Source organism: Periplaneta americana, chromosome 2, assembly GCF_040183065.1.
Source record: "Periplaneta americana isolate PAMFEO1 chromosome 2, P.americana_PAMFEO1_priV1, whole genome shotgun sequence".
Classification (NCBI taxonomy): domain Eukaryota; kingdom Metazoa; phylum Arthropoda; class Insecta; order Blattodea; family Blattidae; genus Periplaneta; species Periplaneta americana.
In genome coordinates, this window is record NC_091118.1 from 173,696,730 (window position 1) to 173,720,768 (window position 24,039).

The 24,039-nt window shown below is 34.5% G+C and overlaps 1 protein-coding gene across 4 annotated transcripts in view; it reads left to right on the forward strand.

Annotated features, from left to right (window-relative positions):
• The window catches only part of LOC138694835 (uncharacterized), a 540,942-nt gene that overhangs the window by 471,154 nt on the left and 45,749 nt on the right, over nucleotides 1-24,039 (forward strand). For all 4 annotated transcript variants that reach the window (XM_069818950.1, XM_069818948.1, XM_069818947.1 and 1 more), the window contains exon 4: nucleotides 12,889-13,065. In XM_069818950.1, coding sequence (XP_069675051.1) covers nucleotides 12,889-13,065 — 177 coding nt within the window. The remainder of the gene's footprint in view (nucleotides 1-12,888; nucleotides 13,066-24,039) is intronic.

Consider the following 24,039-nt stretch of genomic DNA (forward strand, 5'->3'; position numbering starts at 1 on the left):
GCATTAAGATATATGGATCATATGAGGAAATGAAGAGGAAGGTAGACAATAAGAAAGATTGGAGAAAGCTGGGTTTGCTGTGAAAGGCCTGACCGTGGACACAACACTAAATGAAATGAAAGAATTATAGCCTATTATAGTCCACACCTGTGGAGTAACGGTTAGCGCCGCGAAACCAGGTGGCCCGGGTTCGATTCCCGGTCGGGGCAAGTTATCTGGTTGAGGTTTTTCCCGGGGTTTTTCCTCAACCCAATATGAGCAAATGCTGGGTAACTTTCGGTGTTGGACCCCGGACTCATTTCACCGGCATTATCACCTTCATCTCACTCAGACGCTAAATAACCTAAGATGTTGGTAAAGCGTCGTAAAATAACCTACTAAAAAATAGCCTATTATATTCTTTTTCCTGGACAGAGAATAGTCTTTATTCATAGATTTATAACACCACTTTTTCGTCCAGGAAAAACACTAGTCTTTAAAGGAAAAAAGCATATAGATCGCCTGGAATTATAAACTTTAACCTATACGTTGGAGGTCGCACGGTGGAGATAACGAAATTTTACGGCACACAGCGACAGTGGGCGGAAATTCATGTTCTACAAGGGATTTCAACTCATGAGCATAGCTTTCAGTTATTACCGCAGCTTCGCCTCAACTATTTCACATGTCACTGTCGACTGTAAGGAAATTTTAGAAGATAGCAATTACATTATTCTTAAAATGTGCACAGATATTGTGTGCGTAACAAATTGCATCAGAAAACAAGTTGACGCTCATGCATACACCGTAATGGAAGGTTAGCGCATAAACCACAGCAACGCAAACAACTGAATGCTAATAATCACTCACTATAATATTCTCTGCGGCTTTTATCGTTGGCTGTAATGATTTAGATGTTTAATTTCGTTATTAACAAATTGTGTACACAACAAACAAAGAGCATCTGTTTCGTGTGAATGATAATTTACCTCGAAATCAAAATCAATGGACTAATAACGTTTTTTATTAATCCGAAATGGGAGGGAAAACCCCTAATGCTACCACCATCGTATTACGCTAATCCGCGGATAGGATCATTGTCACAGACACGCACACCTAGTTGATTGTGCTAAAGTTCGCTACGTATACAGGTTTAATGCATACAAACAACTCCCTAGGCTAGCCCACTCTGCACGTTCCAATCCTGACATCAGTTAGTGGTAGTATTAGTATTTATTTATTTGATCTGGTAGAGATAAGGCCGTCAGGCCTTCTCTGTCCCTCTACCAGGGGATACAACTATAATGTGAAGAATAAAATTACAATTAATATAATTACAATAATAATAAAAGAGGATTAACATCCTCAGGGGTTCCATCCATCTTAGAACCTTCCGGGATCAGCCGTTCAGATGGCAAGAGACCCGATGGTCTGACTCTAGTCCCGTGGCGTGTCGGCAAATCCTTAATTTGGGATTCCACATGTGTGGATACACTGGCCCCTTCTCATCTCTCTTCAACCTCTAAGACGCCAGGATCTGCAGCAGAAAGTGCCGCTGTCAATATACACCATAAATATAAACATCTTGCAGATTATATTTTTGTCCCTTTTGCGGTTGAAGCGTTTGGATCATGGTGTAGTGAAGCCAAAGCTCTCATCTCCACCATAGGCAGAAGTTTAGTGCAGCTTTCTGGGGACCCTCGAAGCAGTCAATATCTACGTCAGCGCATTGGTATCGCCATTCAGCGCGGTAATGCTACAAGTATTCTGGCGTCCTTCCCCGAGTCCTCTTATTTAGATGAGATTTTCTTCCTTCAATTATTCGATTTATTTGTATTTTATTATAGAGAACCTCAGATATTCTATTACATTTAAATTAATACTAAATTTACAATTACAATTACAATAAAAATTAAAGTACGACAAGGTTACCTGATTAATGAAAGCTAGGCGTTAGTTAGTGCTATTAGAAAAGAATGGAGATCGGCCAGAATTAGTCTGATTCATTTGGGAAGACAAATAAAATCGTTATTCGCACCCCTAGAATACTACTGTCGTAACTCCCAAAAATTGAATTGTGAATTACAGACAGTTTCATAATCTCTAATTAATCCTCTATCAAACAGTAGAACTGTCGTATCTCTAATAAGCAAACATTCTCATGAGGACAGATAAACGAGTTTTTTTTCTTCCACCATATTAATAATGTCAAGACAATCTACCACCATGTTAATAATGTCAAAACAAGTGCTGATACAAATTTTTGCCACTTGAACGCAATTACGAAGGCCGTAAAAAAATAAGTTTCCCTGGGGAAGGCAGGAAATTATAGTGAGTGAGTGAATGTTATGGTACCGTACGCCTCAAGAAAGTGGATCTACTGTAACCGAAGCTGCTGTTAGCGCTGGTATGATGTAAGTAGATGCCAACTATGGAGAAACGGGAGGACCCTGAAGAAATCCCCACCCCCAACTGGAACCTTGTCCGCCACAAGTGCCACTATGGATTTTTCAATAAATAATCCGAAGTCTGACCGAGACTCGAACCTGGACCGCCAGAAGGTTTGATCACTCAGCCACCGCAGCGGTATCATAAACCCACACTAGCCGTTCTCCAACAAACTAATTAAGATGAAATACAGTAAATCCACAGTAAAATAATTATTAATAATACAAATATAAATTGCATTAAATTATTTTACTCTCGATCATATCCACAATCCTTTTAAATAAGAATGAAATTGCTTAAAAATCTAAATACAATAAAATCCCTCGTAACCAGCACACAAATAACCGGCAATACCAAAACAACGGCACTTTTGGCTGGGCAAAGAAAAAAAGTTTAAATCTGCCAGATTGCCGTCAGTTTTGCCGCATTAGAAACTTTGCACGAATTTTCATTTTCAGTGAATATTCGAACCTAAAATTTGTGTGTTTTTTTTTGGTGTGTGATGTGTTTTAATAAAGAAAATCCACACAGTTTTTATGTTTAGTTAGTTATGTTCGGGCCGTTAGTGTTGCCATATTAGGAAGTTCATTTTCAGTGAATATTCTAACCTAGAATTAGTGTATTCTTTGTGTTGTGTGATTTGTTTTAATAAGAAAAATCCACACAGTTTTTTTATGTTTATTCAGTTATGAGCAAGTGATGAGAAATAAGCTTCGTATGGCTGCAGTTTCAACATTTGGCACCATGAAATACGAACTTTTTTTTTTGTATATATACCGGTATTTATTCAATTATCCGGCAAAATCTCGTATCCGGAACTAGACTAGTCCCTTTGGTGACGGTTAAGAGGGATTCTACTGTATCACAATAGCATTCAACCGAGAGCATAAATGCTTTACACAATTACAGGGATTCTATTAAGGAGTCTGAGTAGTGTTAGGGGTCAATAATCCGATTTTTTTATTTAGTATTTAAAAAACAGTACAAAACTTTTTCTTTAATACAATATAGGGCATACGTATTGTGGACGATATCTCTGGAGATTAGCCCTTAAACAGCCTCTTTAAATTTAGTGGCGCATGTAATTGATACAGCCTTCTTTTTTTAATGCAGTTTTCTGTAAGTTGATATTTTTCAGACTTTCGTAGCCTACATTTTCCTCTGAAACTACTGAATCTATTTGCATGAGATTTTTGCAGTGTTTTCTGCAGGCTGTATTCTACAAAGTAGACCTACGAGTTTTTTTACAGTACTTTGTAGTAACCCTAATTGAACATATATTGTAAACTGAAGTTGTATATCCACTCCAGTGTAAATAATAGATCAATTGACTTCTTCCATTTATAATAATATGCTACAATTTCACTTAGGGTAAACAATGAGTGTAAACACCACACATTTTAAAGTATAATGTGTCACATTGTAACCGAGCTTCACTTACATTAACCAATTATGCGCACACTTTAAAATGTAAGTGAAGACCCCTTAATATATTCTGTAAATATTTGTATTCTTACATTTTATCTAGATTTTAATTCAACTCTTTATTCTTATTTTATTATTTCACTAGCCGTACCCGTGCGCTACGCTGCACCCGTTAGAAATAAATATAAAGTAATTAAATAATTAAAATAGGACATTTGATCCAGGGAAGATTCGTGTTTGATAGAAGGATAAATCGTTTAATATGTTACTTAATTTAAATTGTATTTAAATACTTAAAATGCGATCATTTTGGTCCAGAGACCACTCATTTGGTGCAATGACAATTCCTTTAACATGTTTCTTAATTTTTATTACATGCATCCATACTTTAATGAAGACTGACATATAATTTAGATTTAATGTGTATACTTTATTTTACTTGCCACATGTTTCCATTGAATTATGATAATAACTTAATTTTAACCCTTGTTTTCTACGTATTCAGTAAATGGCGCTTGGGCCACTATGGTTCTGAACCCTTCAAATAACTTAAATAACTTAAATCATATTATATTATATTATATTACTAGCCGTACCCGTGCGCTCCGCTTCACTCGTTAGAAATAAATATAAAGTAATTACATAATTAAAATAGGATATTTGATCCAGGGAACATTCGTGTTTGATACAAGGATAAATCGTTTAATATGTTACTTTATTTAAATTGCATCCAAATAATTAATTAAAATGCGATCATTTTGGTCCAGAGACACTCATTTGGTGCAATGACAATTCCTTTAACATGTTTCTTAATTTTTATTACATGCAACCATAGTTCAATGAAGATTGACATCATTTAGATTTAATGTGTATATTTTATTTTAATTGTTATAGGTTTCCATTGAATTGTGGTAATAACTTAATTTTAACCCTTGTTTTCTACGTATTCAGTAAATGGCGCTTGGCCCACTATGGTTCTGAACTCTTCAAATAACTTAAATTATATTATATAATATTACATATTATATTATATATTATATTATATTGTATTATATTATATTATATTATATTATATTATATTATATTATATTATATATTATATCAGAAGTTACTGTAATAACATTATAGCATTATGTCCATCTAGGGAAACTACACTTTCCAATGGTGAAATAATAATTAATTATGCAAATCGGTTAATTTAGCTTCCGATATTACTTCATACAAACACAGAAACATTCTCTAGGCTATCTTTCATAGCTTTCGATTGTTGCTGTCCAAGGCCCCTTATAGACGAAGTCATTTGTTTTTTAATTCATTACACGGCCTTAAATGGCAGTTATTTTAATTTTAAAACTCATTTATCTCATTAAATATCAGTCCTATCAAACTTTTTCAAGGAATAAAACTTATCGCAAATTATTTTTAAAGAAACTTTTGTTATATAACATTTTTCAGAAAATCAATAATAAGCGAGATATTTCGATTTATTTAATTCTGGCCTCCTTATAACCCCCTATTAAATAATGTATTTTGAATGCCATATAGCCTAAAATCTAAGTTACAACGAACGTAGGGAAAAAAAAAAACCTTTGGGGAGGCCGAGACGTAGATGGAAGGATAATATTAAAATGGATTTGAGGGAGTTGGGATATGATGGTAGGGACTGGATTAATCTTGCTCAGGATAGGGGCTGTTTGTGATTAAATGAGTCTCTCATTACATACACTACATTAAGCTTACTTCTATAACATTATACGAGTCACTTTAGGGTTACCATTAGAGTTGATATAATGTTGACATGACATAATCTACATCCAAACACTAAATGTCAAGACAGTAATTCAATCTATGTTAAAGGTCGATATTAGTTTTCTCACCATAACGTAAAATCATACAATAATCAATTGAGCCGTAATAACAGATTGAAGGTCGCTGTTTTTTCAAACAAACACGAGGGTGAATAGAACTGATGTATTGCTTCTGAATGTCACATTAAAGCTGATCTCCACTTCAGAAATGCTTGTCGTTAAATCATGGCCAGATTTTGGACCGGCTGGCAAGAGCTGAGTCCACGTATATTCTTCAATATCTTCGTCATAATTATAATCATGTAATTACATAATATTTAAATTCATTCTCACAAATAGGGCATACAGTATGAAGATAAAAAGGGAAGTGGTGAATAACTGCATCCTTTCCGTCTTGCTGTATGGAGCTCAGACTTGGTCTTTAACAAGTAGAGAATGGAAATCGTTAGAGATGAGCCAGATGAAATGCAGACGAAGATTCTAGGCGTCACGTCAGTCTGAAAGACAATTCGCAGCGAAGAGTGTAGGAAGAAGACAGGTGTCAAAGATGAGCAACAACAGTTAATAAAATTGAATACAGATGTGCAAGCCATATCGTGAGAATAGACTACAACAGATGGACACAGAATAGTTTGGGACCCAAGAACAGGGCAGAGGAGACGATGGGCAGACGACCTGAAGGTTCACTTTGATAGTAACTGGTCATCCAAGTCAAAATAATAAAAATGGTTGTGTAACAGAGTTTACATGCATTTATAACAGTTTACTTGTAATTTGTAAATTGTTAATTTGTAATTTCTAAACATTGTAAAATGGACTCCAGGAAGTAGACGTAGAAAAATCTATTTCCAGAAACATCGGGGAAAAATACGTAACATTCAGCACTGATTTTTTAAATTAAGCTTTGATGTATATTTTTATCGCGCTTATCCATGTCTTTGTAGACATTAAAACAATACAATTAAATCAAATTAAATACTATTATTGAAAATAAAGTATTTAAAGAATAAAATGAACAAAATCAATTGAAAATTCACTCCTTACAAAATAGGTTTACTTGAGAATACATCGTTTTAAATCAAAATCATTCGTATAATACTTTTCTGAAGAACGGATTTTTCGTAACAATTGTTTTTTTTTATACGAAGTAATCCAAAACAATCCTGACTGAAAATTATTTTACAATATCACAATAAGCATTAGTTTTACTGTGATTATACGTAACTTGTCCACAGTGAGTTCATGCAGGAGAAGAATTTTTCAACATTTTCATTTGTACCACAATTACACGTAATGAACTCTACCACCTTTTTAATTTGGGAACTTTTCATCAATACTTTTGAACAGATTTCATCTAAATGTTTTGAGTGAAGAACTTTCTTCACTACTCTATGTTTTGATTTCAGAATTTTCTTCAATATAGTAACTTCTTTGGAATTCAGAACATTTTCACAATCATGATCTCATGAAACAAGCGAGATTCAACAATGTTTGATCTGGTAGCAGTTTCCTTCATCCTGCATTGTATACGGGCTAATCCATATGACATCGATTAGTAAAAAACCTCGCATTTTTTTAATACTCTAATTTTTTCCCTATTTATACAAGGTGCTGAGAAGAGTGCATTTGCAAAAATATACTATCGAAAGTCAAACGCTTTTCGTATTGTTGAGCGACAAATTTAGCGTATTTTATAAAAAAAACAAGCCTCTTTCAGCGCTCAGAACTCTGGAACCGTTTACTGCAGAACATTGAACGGGAGCTCATTTTGAAGCTGGCATTTGGTAGGTTATGTTAAGAAGTAATCCTTATTTTTATTGTATACAGAGAGACAGATAATCTGATTTTACTTACTTTTAGGCTTTTTGCCAATTTGTAAAAATGTAAAAAAAAAATATTGAGAAAAAACCTTGCATTATTAAGAGGGATTCGGCATTGTTTTCTTAGTGGCTCGGCAATAAGTTTCGAGGGTATTAAATAAATTATTTTCACACACCTAGACTTGAACGACGCAGTACCGCATGCACTGGCCGAGAGATGAAGATAAGCGAGCGTTGGGCGTCATTTTACTCCTGTGTTTATGAAAACTTGTGATAAAGCTAGCCCAGCTATGCGAAACATCACGTGTTTGTCTCCTGGCCTTGGTTGTCTCGGCTAGCTCCCACCTCACAGTCAGCTGGTTACTTCACGCGCGTACTATTTATTTTCTTTATTTGATATTTTCAATACTTTCTTATCAACGGTGCACCAGTAAAAAATATGTGTTTATTTGTACTTTCAATGCGGAATCTAACCATATATTTTAAAAATATTTTTTCGTGGGCAAAGGCGTCTTAATGAAGAAAAATCTAAATTTCTCCATTTCCATAAAAAGTAAGAAAAACTGTTTACATGTCAATATAAACTTTAATTTCTCAGCATCAAAATAAACCATGATTTTGATCATTGGGTGAAAGGGTTTCGGAGCCACAACAGTTTAAAGTTGTTAATTTTATGAAAATACGATAAATTTAAATATTTTTAATTTAAACACTATGAAGTTCTGATGCCTCAAACTTTGCACAAAGCATTGTATCACAGTTGTCAACGGACAGAAAAATTTTCATTGTATTTAAAAATTCCAAGGTCAATTTCTCTATATTATACCTCTTCATGAACATCTTGTTATTCATCATCTTTACAGTATCCACCTCGCGTCAATGGAATTCCTTGTCACAAAGTATTAGGGGCTGCAAGACAATAAACACCTTTAAAAACAGCTTAAAAGATAACCTTATTAGCATTTCACTCCAATCATACTGATTTAAACTATCACTGACCACATTGTTACTTCTTTCTTTAGACATCATCCTGATAGTGCTGTATTTTCAAAATTGTCTCATAATAATCTCTTTCTATTATCTAATATTATTTGAAATATATTAACATTCTATGTATTTTAGCTTAATTCTGCTACACAGTTTATTTCAGTGTTTAATTAATAGTTCATAATATTTTGTTGTTTAATTCGTATATAACTATTGTATACATGTAACTCTCATCTAAATCAAATTGTTGAATTATTTGTAAGTTCATGCATATGTATATATATATTTTTTGCTGGTTGAGTGCAAGAAAAGGCCTTACGGCCTTAACTCTGCCAGCTAAAATAAATCATCATCATCATCATCATCATTATTATTATTATTATTATTATTATTATTATTATTATTATTATTATATTTCGGTCGATTTGAGATGGAATGACCCATACATTGTCACCTCCAATATTGCCAATGCAACGAATTCCAATATCACCTACAGTGATGTAGACTGAAATGTATAATAAAATATCAGTTGATATTCTCAGTTTTTTTTAGTCTCTTAGTTTTAAATACGGAACAAAAACATGTTCCGAAGACCTCTTTCGGGACAACGGGACACATTAGTGAAAAATGAGACGTTCTCGTATTTTACGGGACGTATGGGAACCCAAAGAAAAAGAAAATTGTCGATTGGTATGTGGTCCAAACCTTGAGAACCAACTATACAACTGCTAACCCTATTACCGTAATCTGCTTCAAGATGACGTCTCCACTGTCTGAGGATCTTAAAGTTTGGGATGGGAACAGGATGACGAGTCGTAATATGACACTGAGGGGTCTTAGCTGTTTCGTGGGACAAGACGTAATACCACTGAGGCTTAACCATAAACCGTCAAACACGTTTTGTGCTTGGGCACAGCCCCTTGATAATAGGGACTGGACTGTAAAAAGTATTCAGTGGACCTTCTCATGCCTTAATGAAAGGAGATTCTCTGAAACATTGCTGTTACTGAAGCTTATTTTTTCTTTCCTTCAGGTATTCAAGTCTGTCTATGGCGTACCACAACCCACACAACTAGTGGTTCTCAAAATGTGGTCGTGTAAAGCAGTGGTATTCAATCTATTTTGCTAACATATTCCCAAAATACATTTTCTTTACCTTTGCATCCTCAAACTGCATTGTAATTAAATTAAAAATAACAAAAAAACAATGAAAATATCTAAACTATAATAATTATCTATAGCAATGTCACAAGAGGTCTGAGATTTGCCGATAAATCCACGAGCGATTTATTTGGGAAATCTCAGACACCTCAAGTGACATTTATTAGGACTATTTTTGAATAAAATAAAAATTTAAATAATATATCCCTAAGAAATGTTAATAAGTGTATATTTATAAATACTTAACCTATTCAGACATTGTGAAGTCGAAATATATGAATAACGATTACTGCAATAAAGAAATTGAATGTTATTCAGTAATGCCAATTGAAAAAAGCGAAATTCAGGTTTAAAAATGTTAATTACACGTACAGCGCTTTTCTCTTGTTTTTATAACAGAAATATGTTTTCATTATCTGCTGAAATCATAATTTAACTTAAACATTTTATAGTATAATTACAAATAACCTGATTAATACATTAGTTAAATGAACAATTGTTATGAAGGGTTGCCATTCTCTTTAGATACAATGGACATGCAATTAGAAGATCTAGATGTGGAAGTAGGATTTCGCACTTTATTTAGTACAATGAATTGATGCTCATCGATTTACATGGAAACAATTGGCAACACTGACTAAACAAAAGAACGACCAAGCGATAAATTGATAGTAATAAATCGAGCTGCGGAAATTATCGCGATGTATGGATGTAATTGGTTGGAATTCAAAATTTAATTTCACTTCATTGGACGAAAACGGAATGACGTCATATAAACGAAATAGTTAAGAAATATAATAAAATATATCAGCATTTTTATATAGGCCTACGTAGTCAGAAACCAGAAACTCAATTAAAGGAATTGACTCACGGTGCTGTGGATGCGCAGAAGCTTCTAATGCGGGCCGTCATCTTATCTGACGGTCATTATGTTAGGGGCTGTCCGATCTCAAACGCTTTCAAACCCAAAGTGAAACATCATATTTTATAACGTACAGTGTCCCAGGGTATATAATTATTATACTCGTAATTCACAATTGCAAGAAGTTTCAGCTGAACAATTATTTCATTCGTGATGTTTCCCTTGATGCTATCAGAGGATCGCTTGCCATTTTAAAATACCATCTGTACTTCGTTTCCTAACAAGGAAGAACTTTTGTTTGAATGTCTAATCTATTTGGATAATTTTGAGGGAAAAATTGTTCCGGGGCCGGGTATCGAACCCGGGACCTTTGGTTAAACGTACCAATGCTCTACCAACTGAGCTACCCGGGAACTCTACCCGACACCGATCCAACTTTTCCCTCTATATCCACAGACCTCAAGTGGGCTGACAACCGTCAAGCAACCAACATTGAGTACACACTAACTCTGTGACTTAAATTGTGGTTTTCTGTTAACGAACAGTGTATTATACAAATCAAGCTTTCAGGTATAACACCCTGTAAAGTTGATTTGAATAATTTTTAGGGAAAAATTGTTCCGGGGCCTGGTATCGAACCCGGGACCTTTGGTTAAACGTACCAACGTTCTACCAACTGAGCTACCCGGGAACTCTAACCAAACACCGATCCAACTAATCTAATCTATTTGTTTTCTATATTGGTCGGCGGGAAAAGGCACATGAGAAAAAAAGTCGATTTTTCTGTTATACCTAATCAAATAAGTCTAGTATTTTTTGTAATTTTTGAAATAATAAAATTTCTTGTGTTTTAAATTGAAAAGGGTCTTACTTTAACCAACATATATTAATTTCATTCTTATACTTATATTCAGCCAAGAGTAAATTAAAAAGAAAATCTCTCCTGAAAAATTATTATTATTATTATTTTTTTTTTTTTTTACTCACGTGCCTTTTCCCGCCGACCAAAGTATTATATTCTACTATCTTTCTGTCCTTAATTTCATTTTTCTGTTCGTTCCCTACGTTTCTCTTTTGTCACCTTTCCTGTCCAATTTCAATTTTGTTTTCATTCTGTGTGTTAGTTATGCTCTGTCCAGTGAGGCAGTCCCGTTATTGGGAAAGCTGAAAGAATGTCTTTCTAAATAAAAAAGTAATCATGTAATTTAATATTTCATCTAGTTTAAGTAAGTGTTTAAGTTCAATAATCTTCTGACTTATGCATATTTTTCTGTTCTGATTTTGTCTTAGGTATACCCATAACTTCCTTTTTGTATTAACATTATATTATCATGTATTTCCTTTTTATCACCTGGCTGAGTGTAAGGGAAGGCCTCACGACCATAAGAGTAGACGTAGGCTCAAATACATGTAATTAATCATTGAATCCACAATTTTTTAGCTAGCCATCTGAAATTTGGTACAGGTATTTACAATGACTGGCTCTATTATGATACTTAATTACAATACCTCACCATGTCAGGAAGCCTAATTACGAACCCACCTAACCTAACCTGATATCACAAAATATAAGGCACATTTTGTCATGATCTATTAAAGATATAGTTCTGAAATTTTGTACACATTTGCTCTACATTATATGTAGAAAATTCCTGTATACAAAATTTTAAAACTTCAGTTTTTTGTAATAAATTTTAAAAAATATAGTAGAAATAAAAAAAATATCATTGTTTTGCCAAAGTAAATTCTATAAATATTCACCTAAAAACAAATTTTCTATAGGGAAATTTGCATTATATAGTAATAAAGAAGTGTGCAAAATTTTATCCACTTTATCTCATATAGTTTCTGAGACAATGGTCCTTCTTTATTGAAAATTGGGTACTGCAGATAACAAGTCGTAAAGTTTGAATATGCATGTCACAAGATTAATTATTTTTTTAACTCTTGTGACCCACAAGAATAATAACGACAGGCATTGTTTATCACGCGAGAGAATTGATAAATCAATTATTCTAAATCCAAGAAGAAGAATCATTTTTACAATCATTTTCTAGTCCAAGTCCCTCTCCAATCTTTTCTCTAGAACTACTCTGTGGCTCTTCTTGATTGAAACCCATTTAGACTAACATTTTGGCTGTAAAATTTTGTGGAGAGATTCCCAACACTATGTAATATTTTTAGACTAGTTTTTAGACGTGATTTTTGGTCAGTTTGGACCTACATATCCCCTTAACTCTACCAGAATAAATAAAGCATTATTATTATTATTATTATTATTATTATTATTATTATTATTATTATTATAGTATCTAAGCCTCGTGAGAAAAATTCATAACCAATTTTAAGTTTCCTTCGTAGCCATGTGTGTAATATTGTACTATTGTTTCACTTTCAGACTTAGTTATCCTCACGACAGATGTCCCAACGCTTTTCGGCGTTGCTACAGGGTTGGCCATTTTTACGGCGCTCATTTGTTTCGTGCTAAAGCTGTTCAGCAGAGCGCGCTACTCCAGACCTCGGCACTACGCTAACGCGAACCTCGCGCCACCCATCCTCTTCTCCAGCGAAACAGGTCAGTGCGTCAGCTGCGAGCGAAAACAGATGACTACCACACTGACTGCGAAGTAATGCTGTCAAGGCTACAAAACCTGGTAACGATGTCACAATCACATTGCAATAATTGACCGTAAATTTTATATGATCATTGACGAAATTAAGGGGTGACCAGGTGAAAACTTCACTGCACCAAAAGTTAATTACTCCGCGAAACTACGACCAGAGCTACTTAGCAAAAAAAAATGTTCAAAGGTAAACTATGCTGAAAATACAACAGTCTCCCCTATGCAAAATTTAGCCTTCTAGCCCCAGTATTTTCTCAGAAAAATGTTCCTAAAATATCCTTGTTTTTAACTTACATCTAATTAACATTTTTCAGGTTTAAAATGGTATACAAAATAAAGTATATGAGGTAGAAAGGTAATCTAAAAAAACTAAATATACCTGAAAATATTGTATGTATGCTGTAAAAATTGTAAATTGATAGTTTCAGAAGTTGAATAGCAAGCCTAATAGCAAAATTCTTCATTTATTTCACTTATACACAACAGTCATACGCTTAGCCTACCCAATCCCCTTCAATGTCAAGAAAATAATCGCACCGCAGTTCCTAAACGACATTTCATACAAGCTGAGAGGATGCGAAAGCATTTCTTTCCCCTTCTATTTGCCCTGAGTCCATCAGTGATAGACCGGTAGCTGTTACCTCTTCTACCTGCACCCCCTAAACTGTACACACTAGAAAATAAAATATTAAATAAAGTACATTAATGAATACAAAATATAACGACACAGATGTTTGACAATTACATGTTTGAATATATTTTAGTGTCGTTCTTACAATATTTCCAATATATTTAATTAAATTAAGAAATGTTAATTTGTATTATGAAGTTAGTGGGGTGTGACACAGTGCAGATTGTCTCATTGTGTATGCTATAGAGTAGCAACTAGCGGTGAAGAAAACATTTATCTTCTGCTCTCAGCAGCTTTTTAATGTGCCAGTTGATATAAATAGCAATAAAATGAAATATAAACGCTTAGTATAGACTATCGAAATATAGATTACCGGTAAACCTTTCTATAATAAAATTTGTCAGATATTGAAAGTGAATTAGTCGAACGTTAGTAAGATGGACAGTAGCATCTTCCCCTTCACTGATGGTAGAGAGTGTGAGTAGAGGGGAAAGGCCTATCAACCAAACTGAAATGGGGTTTAGACTCGTCATTATTGCATCAGTCCTAAAGTTTCCTTTCTCAAGGAACACACTTCATTTCCAGTAAGTCACTGAATTTACTACACTGTAGTAAAACAACAAAATTGCAGATACGTGAGGCAATAATCACTTATTCCAAACGTTTTTCAGCAAGTTGAATATGCATCAATACGTATTTTATAAGACAGCATTACTTCAGCATTGCCAATACAGATTTTTCCACTTTTTACTCAGAAATTTAATGTAGATTAAGGTATAGCCTATATTGTTTGATATGTACATGCTAAATGTAAACCTGCAAAACATAACATATGTGGAGACTATCCTTATTTGGCATATAATTTAAGATATCAAATCAGTAATTTCAAATACTCAATGTATGAACATTTTCTGTGTTGCGCCTGCCGTAATCATCAAAACTGTGGGCATATCAGAACAGCAGGAAGATTTTGTTCAGCAAGTTCATTGCAATGGTATGAGAGACGGGAGTATCCCGAGAAAATCTGTCAAAATTACCCTTATTTCCAATCAGAATTTCACTTTGATTAACCAGAATTTTAATATGGTTTTCAGGTTTGGAAATCCCACACATAAGCCGTTGGATTAACAACATACAATTTATTAATACTCTCATTAAACAGTCTATGTGATTGAAATCATGTTCATCTTGGTTATTGTTCATAATTTATAAGTAAATGATTTTAAGTAAATTAATTGAGGCATCAGCTGATCCTGCATTACTATGCATTATGTAATAGATCAAAGTGGTATAATTCAATCACGTGCAACACATTCATAAATACACACAATCAAGTCCATTCTCACAAATAGAAGAAAAGCTACGATGCTTTTCCTGAATATGTGGAAAGTTTAGAGTAATGTTACATGTTAATATTATTACATATTTAACAAGCATAATCATAAATGTGACAGACATCACGAGTCCTTTGTAATTTCCTCCAATGAGTTTAATAAGTAAATCCGAACAAAAAAATACATTTCCAAAATAGTAATCATTTTGATAGGTACTCATATATAACTTATATACTTATTAGTCTTAATTGCTTTACGCAAATAAACTTATAATAACCATGGCAATAGCATATACCAGGAGACAGATGATTATGTAACACTTTTAATTTTAATTATATGTCCATATACAGTATATGAATAATTTTAGCACTGCATTCTAACAACAAAATGACATCCACGGACTTCAACTCACACCTTAATTCAATCCCAACAAACCAGAACATTGCATACCTATAATTCGAAGCACAATATTAATGATTGAGATGTATATTGTTTATATTTCATTATTACGTTTCCTTTTCTTTCCAGTGAAATGTATTTGTTAATAAACAGCAACTAATACATTCTAACATCTGCTTTCTCTTCTGTATTTGATGCGACAGTCAATAGGCTAACTATACTAAATCCTGATTTCTACAGAATGTATCCGAAATCTACCGACAAACTTAAAGATTCCATTCGGGGGAAGTGTGCTAAAGCGTTGAATTAAACACACTACGAGCGGTGAGGACTCCATTCTAGATACCGTATGCAGATCATGAAATAGTCCATATGAGCTGTGCAATCTATTCCCCTCCCCACTCTTCGAGTGTATACACATGTAGCCTTGCTTGTTTCAGATGCCAAGTGCAGTTCGTTATCATCATTGTAAAAGATTAGTCCCTCAAAGAAAGTAACATTAAGCAGTGCTATGAATGCTTCCACCGTATATAGTCCATACTACAGAACTTCCATACGTTAAAATGTCCATAAGATCAAAATGTCCATATTGTCAAAATGTCCATGTACTAAATGTCCATACGACAGAAAAGCCATATGATAAAACGTCCGTTAGGTCAAAATATCCATAGTGTCAAACGTCTATAATGTCCAAGTTCAAAGGAAAATTCTCCTTGAATAGAACACAATAAACTTTATTCCATAACTCGTACAAATAAGTTATTAATCATCGGAAACGGAGCCCCACTTTTAAGATGGTAACTAATACTTTTAAGATTTAAGAGAATTTCTCCTTTTTCTTTGTACCTGTTGTAGTTTCTCACAATCTGGAGAATTTGTCTTTGATTCATCAAATACGTTTCATTCCCGGCTCTTTAATTTGTGCTTGCAATATATTTTGTGTCCAAATTCCATTTTCTTCGCGCTTTAGACACTGTACAAATCGCCAAGTGGATGGATGTACAGCCATCACGCGTTGAAGAAGATTGCGCCAGTCTTCTACCGCGTTGTTTGTGTGCTGCATGCCTTTCAGGCTTGGGAGGTTCATGTTTCTGTATCGCCAAAATATTTTTGTCCTATCTCTATTAAAGTCATGATATTGGTACAGGTATTCACGAAAAGAAAGAAGTGGCTTACCCTTCTGTGTTGGCAATAACTGAGGATTTCGTTCCGTCTTTAAAAAATTCAGTTCTCATTAGTTCTGCATTTGAAAATTTTTACATAGGTTACTATAACTACCATGAACACTGGATATAGTGTACATTATAGAGCTATGGACATTATGACTCTGGACATCAGAGTGAAGTGGACATTGGCCTACTATGGACATTTTGACTATGGACATCAGAGTGAAGTGGACATTATAGAACTATGGACATTTTGACTCTGGACGATTTAACATGGACATTTTCAACGTGGACATTATTCCATGGACATTTTGACGTATGGACATTATAATCCTGGACTTTATATCTGGTAACCGCTATGAATTGTAAACTGGACTAAATAATCCCAAACTAATAATTGAACACTTAAACAATCAAACGTTATATATACTGATACGTAATTTTTAAGTAGATTATTTTATGACGCTTTATCAACATCTTAGGTTATTTAGCGTCAGAATGAGATGAAGGTGATAATGCCGGTGAAATGAGTCCAGGGTCCAGCACCGAAAGTTACCCATCATTTGCTCATATTGGGTTGAGGGAAAACCTCGGAAAAAACCTTAACCAGGTAACTTGCCCCGACCGGGAGTCGAACCCGGGCCACCTGGTTTCGCGGTCAGACGCGCTAACCGTTACTCCACAGGTGTGGACGATACGTAACTGTTAGCCGCTAACCACTGACTGTCTGACTTAATCAACTGAGAAGTGATAACAATGTTTTCAGACTGAATAGTACTGTACTCCGTTCCATAATGTATGACAGGTAAAGTAAACATTCCCGGTAGAGGAAGGGAGGAAAATAATTGCTACTCAACCAATGGTAGAGGTCACATTCCAGACTTATCTTGAAATTGGGAGGAGGTAGAACGCTTTAGACCGCCCAACTTGAAGATAAGCATGGCATGTGACCTCTGTCATTTGTTGAGTAGCAATTATCTATCTCCCTTTCTCTGTCGGCAATGTTTACTTTGCTGTCTGACATTATGGAATTCAGTATAATGTGGGGCTTCTTGTCAATTTTTTTAGTATTTTCTCCTTTTACACCTTTAGTGACCTGTACGGTTCAAAGTCTCTTCTCGTGAATTGTGATAAGTAGAAATGAAAATGTTATGTTCTAAAAACATGTCAAATATCCTTCTAAGAATTATCTTCAAATTATTTGAATATTCACTTAAAAAAAAACAAAATCTTAACTTAAAAATAAATATATTAATATAATGTGTGAAATATATATTGTAATTGGTTAATTTATGTCGCTTTATCAGCTGCTCTGGTTATCTAGCATCTGAGTGAGATGAAAGTGATAATGGCAGAGAAATGAGTCCAGTGTCCAGCGCCCGAAAGTTACCCAGCACTTGCTGTTAATAGGTTGAGGAAAACCCCCGAAAAAAATCTCAACCAGGTAACTTGTCTCAACCAGGATTTGAACCCGGGCCCACTAATCGTTACTCCACAGCGATGGAATGCGAAATAACACATATATTTTATTTTCTTCTAATTTTTATATCACATTTACTTGAAATAGCCGCCATGGTGGTCTAGTGGCTAGAACGCTGGACTTATAATCCTGTGGACCTGAGTTCGAACCCCGGCGCACCCCCGATTTATAACTTGTATTGGGCAAGCCCGTGGTCCAGGTAATAAAGGAGTTTTCTCCAGGAGCTCCGGTTCCCCTGTGGCATCCCAACAAATCTCCATCATTTCATCTCATCGCGGGTGTAGCGTACACCAGCCTTCTATGACGCACCTTGGGCAACAACTCTGTCGGTGAACTGGTCTACACAATTGGCTTCATATAGGTGAATGACTAATAGTCAAGTACCTCATTAGTAAAAAAAAAAGCACTTACTTGAAATAACATTCATATAACATGAATTAAAAACCGAGAAAGTTCTTTCCTCATCACATGATGTCACTGGATGCATATTGCAAAATGTGATGTACTTTGTTGCTAACCCAACTTCAACCTATTCTCCATGTAACACCTTTCATTTCTGCAGTCAGCAAGTCTAAGTACTAGATGGCACACCACATGCTGATACTTCCGCTAATACTAGTCAAAAGAGCGACAGTTCTTTACCGAAAGCATAAGATCGCAAAACATGTTTGAATTTAACATTACACGTGTGTAACAAGATCATTCATTCCATCGCTGAAATAGCCAGACGAGCAATCCAACAAAATTGGTAAATAAATAACTTGCCTTGAAATATGTATTTATATTCTAACACATCAAATACTCTATTCCTTAAATCCTGAAATACGCATCTATATTCTCTATTAAATTTTATATTCTTAAAACATTTGTGCTGAAATTCTGTCACACTAAAAATCAGTAAGTATGTAGATCTACTCTCAAACAAAACATGTTTACACATAGAATTCTCACCTTAAACCCTGAAATATGCATCTATATTCTCTATTAAATGTTATATTCCTAAAGCATTTGTGCTGAATTCCGTCACACTAAAGATCAGCAACGTATGTAAGCCTACTCTCAAACGAAACATGTTTACACATAGAATTCTCACCTTAAACCCTGAAATATGCATCTATATTCTATATTAAATTTTATATTCTTAAAACATTTGTGCTGAAATTCCGTCACACTAAAAATCAGCAAGTATGTAGACCTACTCTCAAACAAAACATGTTTACACATAGAATTCTCACCTTAAACCCTGAAATATGCATCTATATTCTCTATTAAATGTTATATTCCTAAAGCATTTGTGCTGAATTCCGTCACACTAAAGATCAGCAACGTATGTAAGCCTACTCTCAAACAAAACATGTTTACACATAGAATTCTCACCTTAAACTCTGAAATATGCATCTATATTCTCTATTAAATTTTATATTCTTAAAGCATTTGTGCTGAATTCCGTCACACTAAAGATCAGCAACGTATGTAAGCCTACTCTCAAACAAAACATGTTTACACATAGAATTCTCACCTTAAACTCTGAAATATGCATCTATATTCTCTATTAAATGTTATATTCTTAAAGCATTTGTGCTGAATTCCGTCACACTAAAGATCAGCAACGTATGTAAGCCTACTCTCAAACGAAACATGTTTACACATAGAATTCTCACCTTAAACCCTGAAATATGCATCTATATTCTATATTAAATTTTATATTCTTAAAGCATTTGTGCTGAAATTCCGTCACACTAAAAATCAGCAACGTATGTAAGCCTACTCTCAAACAAAACATGTTTACACATAGAATTCTCACCCTTAGTGATCAATAATTGGATAAAATGTATTGGCCCATGTGACTTCATTATGATATCGCACATCAGGATATAATTTTATTGGATTTATGCTTTTCCAATCATCAAACAGGGTTTCCCTGGAAGAAATCTTCCTAAAGCTCCTAGAAAACGTGTCTCAGAGATTCCGAAGTTGTAGATAGATCAGCGTGATGGTATATCAGCACATACTGGACGTCGAAGTTAAGAACAACCTCAAAATTGGTTTCGGCACCAACATATCGATGTGTTCGGCGCCTCTTGAATAACAATATCATTTGATCTGGCATCGCTTATTTCATTTGGAGGCCGGACATAAAAGTAGACTATGGCATACGAAGCCCCTATTCAGAGTGACTTTTGAATATTATTGTAGCTTGAGGATATCTTGCAGTATGTTAGATCGATGCGACGTTTTAGATTATGTCACGAATTCGTGGTCGACATTTTGAACAATCTCTATAAATCGCGTTTCTTATATTAATTCCATCATAATGAAATTGCTATCTTATTTACCTTTGTATTGCCCAACGTGTTTTATTCGATTACGTAATGAGACCTCACAACCTCATGACTTATCTCAAAATATCCTGATACTTCCCCCGAACACACTTTAAAGTGTGTCGGTAAATCTCGAGTACATCCTGTAGATGGATTATTTTTTCGAATTTGAAACTATAGCCATGTAAATTAATTAAAGAAGCATTAGAAATGCAAACACTTAATATTAATGTTTTATTTTGTTTGCGTTCTTTAAAATAAACAGTTACATCACCGAATTCTTTGCAGAACATATACATGTTAATGCTGTCACGTCTATAAGATAAACTTGCCGTAAACAAAATCAAGAATTGACCACAATCATACCCTCCTGTACAAAGTATTAAATGCATGTGATGCCGCATATACCCTGTTATATATTGTGTAGATGCATGGTTCCCAACATCTGACCGCTGAACCAGAGCTATTCTAATAACATATCGATTATGATCGGAATTCATTTTATTAAAAAAAAGAGAGAGAGATACCAGATTGTATAGAAGCCGTGTTTTCGTAAATTTAAATTCTCTTCAATATTACAAGTCATAATGTTGGGAACCTCTGCTCATGGTATCCATGTAACTTTGAAGCAAGTCGTGAGTCGTAAAATAATAAAAATTAAGAAAAATTATTTTCACATTTCTTTTACGCATTCTCAAAATTGTATGACTGCATTATATCATTGTTATTTTACATAAAACAAGTTTAGAAAAGTAAAAATGCATCAAAGTTTCAAAACATCAAAGAAAAATTACATAAAATAATTAATTAGAATCTGTTACTATTTATGCTGGAGCAAAAACGAATCTTAACATGTAAATATCTTGCATTAATATATAAACCATATATATTTTCTTATACATGTAGATTTTCTAGTGTTTCTCAGGATACAAGAAAATAATATTTAAATTATATAAAAATAAAATAATTCATAAATATTTTTTGCGAATAAACATATCAAACGGTCGAAACACACTAACGCTTTGTACTTTTAATATTTTACAGTATTACTCGTTGCAAGAATGACTGCCGAGTTTGAGAGAGACGTTGGCGCTGCGTCATGCGATACGATCCATCTCCTATGCAGTGTTTATGCTTTAGTTCGCCTACTGGCCGCCGGCAGTCATTCGTGCAACGAGTAGGCCTAATACCTAAAACTATCAGAATAATTCGATCGACTCAACCTGCTTCTAAGTTCAGAAATATGTAATGTTTGCTGTAATTAATGTTGTGTTTAGTGTAGTATGATTGTATTTTTTCTTTGTTTTGTTGTTTTACATGTCTCCCTGTACCTCTTTGTCTATAGAGTTTGAGAACTTGTGTAAGTGTTATTTCTTTGCTAGTTACAATTCTTTAAACTTTGATATACTACTCTATTTTAGTTTCCAGAACTTTAGACCTTTTAATGTGCATTTCAATCTTATAATCTCAACAGTGTTTTGAGTTGGAACGAGAGAAAATGGATTAAAAACAGTAACAGTGTAGCCTCTACGCACGTCAGAAGTGGAACTTCTTAAGCTGTTAATGTATACCGGTAGTAATCTTTTTAAATGTTTGTGCAACGAGAGACGATAAATTAGGTTTTAAATTTAACATGTTTATACATTTCAGAATTTAATAATGAAACAGTTAGGTTCATGATAGCTAAAATAAAATATTAAATACAAATTAAGCACACAAAATTAAATTGATTGTTTATAAATTGATTTTTAATTACTTCATGAGCATTTAATTATTTCATTTAAAGATGAACTACGATAAATTCTGAATCACTGACACTATAGCCTACAACTGGCAAAACTCCGTTGCAGGAGGTTACTAAACCTTACCGCTGTGCTGGAGGCGGAGTCTGGAGTTTCCTCCATTAATCTGAACCATTGTCGCTACAGATTGACAAGTCATCCGACGCATCACTGCTATCAGTACGCGCTACTATTGGCGGACAATTAGAAAAGAGGAGGTGAATAGTACATTGTGTCACTCTTTAAGATTGGCGCATGCGTACACCAGCGGAATTTTGTAAGTTGTTCCCCTATAGTTGCATTGCACTCTTTGATTGTTCCCGGTGTATGAATATTCAGTAAATTGTTGACACTTTGTAACTGAACTTCAAAAGAGAGGTTAAAAAGTGCCCTTTTCCTTGCCCTGTATTCTCGCACTCGTTCCAGTCTACTCTTTTTCGTTTTGGGCTCAATTTTAGGGGATTCATTTACACGCTATATTTTAAGCCACTTTCTCGTTCGTTCAGCCCCTGAGTTTGGCATATTTTCTAGTAAATTCCACATATTCTCATTGTCTTTCCCTTGTTCTCCTTGTTCTATCTTTCTCCCTGTATTCCCCTTAATCTCTTGTATTCCTCTTGTTCTCTCCTTGCAGTCCCCTGTTCTCCTTGTACTCCTCTTGTTCCCCTTGTTTACCTTGTATTTCTCTTGTCATATTATTCTTCTTCTTCTTGTCTTTCCATTTTTCTCCTTGTATTTCCCTTATTTTCTTTGTATGCCTCTTGTTTTCCTGGTCTTTTCCTTGTTTTCCTTGTACTCCTCTCGTTCTCCTTGTCTTCTCCTTGCTTTCTTTGCATTGTCTTATTCTCTTTGCATTCCTCTTGTTCTTCTTGTCTTCACCTTACCTTTACCCTGTTTTCCTTGTTCGAGTATTTACCTTGTTATCCTTGTATTCTCCTTGTATTCCCCTTGTTCTCATGAATGCCCCTGTTCCCCTTGTTCTATTTATATTCCTCTTGTTCTCTTTTTACATTCTCCTTATCCTTGTATTCCCTAAGTTCTCCTTGTATTTCCCTTGCTCTCTTTGTTTGTACCTTGTTATCCTTGTACTCTGTTCCCCTTGTATTCTCTTTGTTTTCCTTGTCTTCCCCTTATTCTCTTTGTATTCCGCTTGTTCTCTTTGTATTTTCCTTGTTCTCTTTACATTCTCCTTATCCTTGTATTCCCAAAGTTCTCCTTGTATTTCCCTTGCTCTCTTTGTTTGTACCTTGTTATCCTTGTACTCTGTTCTCCTTGTCTTCCCTTTGTTTCCCTTATTCTCTTTGTATTCCTCTTGTTCTCTTTACATTCTCCTTATCCTTGTATTCCCAAAGTTCTCCTTGTATTTCCCTTGCTCTTTTTGTTTGTACCTTGTTATCCTTGTACTCTGTTTTCCTTGTCTTCCCTTTGTTTTCCTTGTCTTCCCCTTATTCTCTTTGTATTCCGCTTGTTCTCTTTACATTTTCCTTATCCTTGTATTCCCAAAGTTCTCCTTGTATTTCCCTTGCTCTCTTTGTTTGTACCTTGTTATCCTTGTACTCTGTTCTCCTTGTCTTCCCTTTGTTTTCCTTGTCTTCCCCTTATTCTCTTTGTATTCCGCTTGTTCTCTTTGTATTTCCCTTGTTCTCTTTACATTCTCCTTATCCTTGTATTCCCAAAGTTCTCCTTGTATTTCCCTTGCTCTCTTTGTTTGTACCTTGTTATCCTTGTACTCCGTTCTCCTTGTCTTCCCTTTGTTTTCCTTGTCTTCCCCTTATTCTCTTTATATTCCTCTTGTTCTCTTTGTATTTCCCTT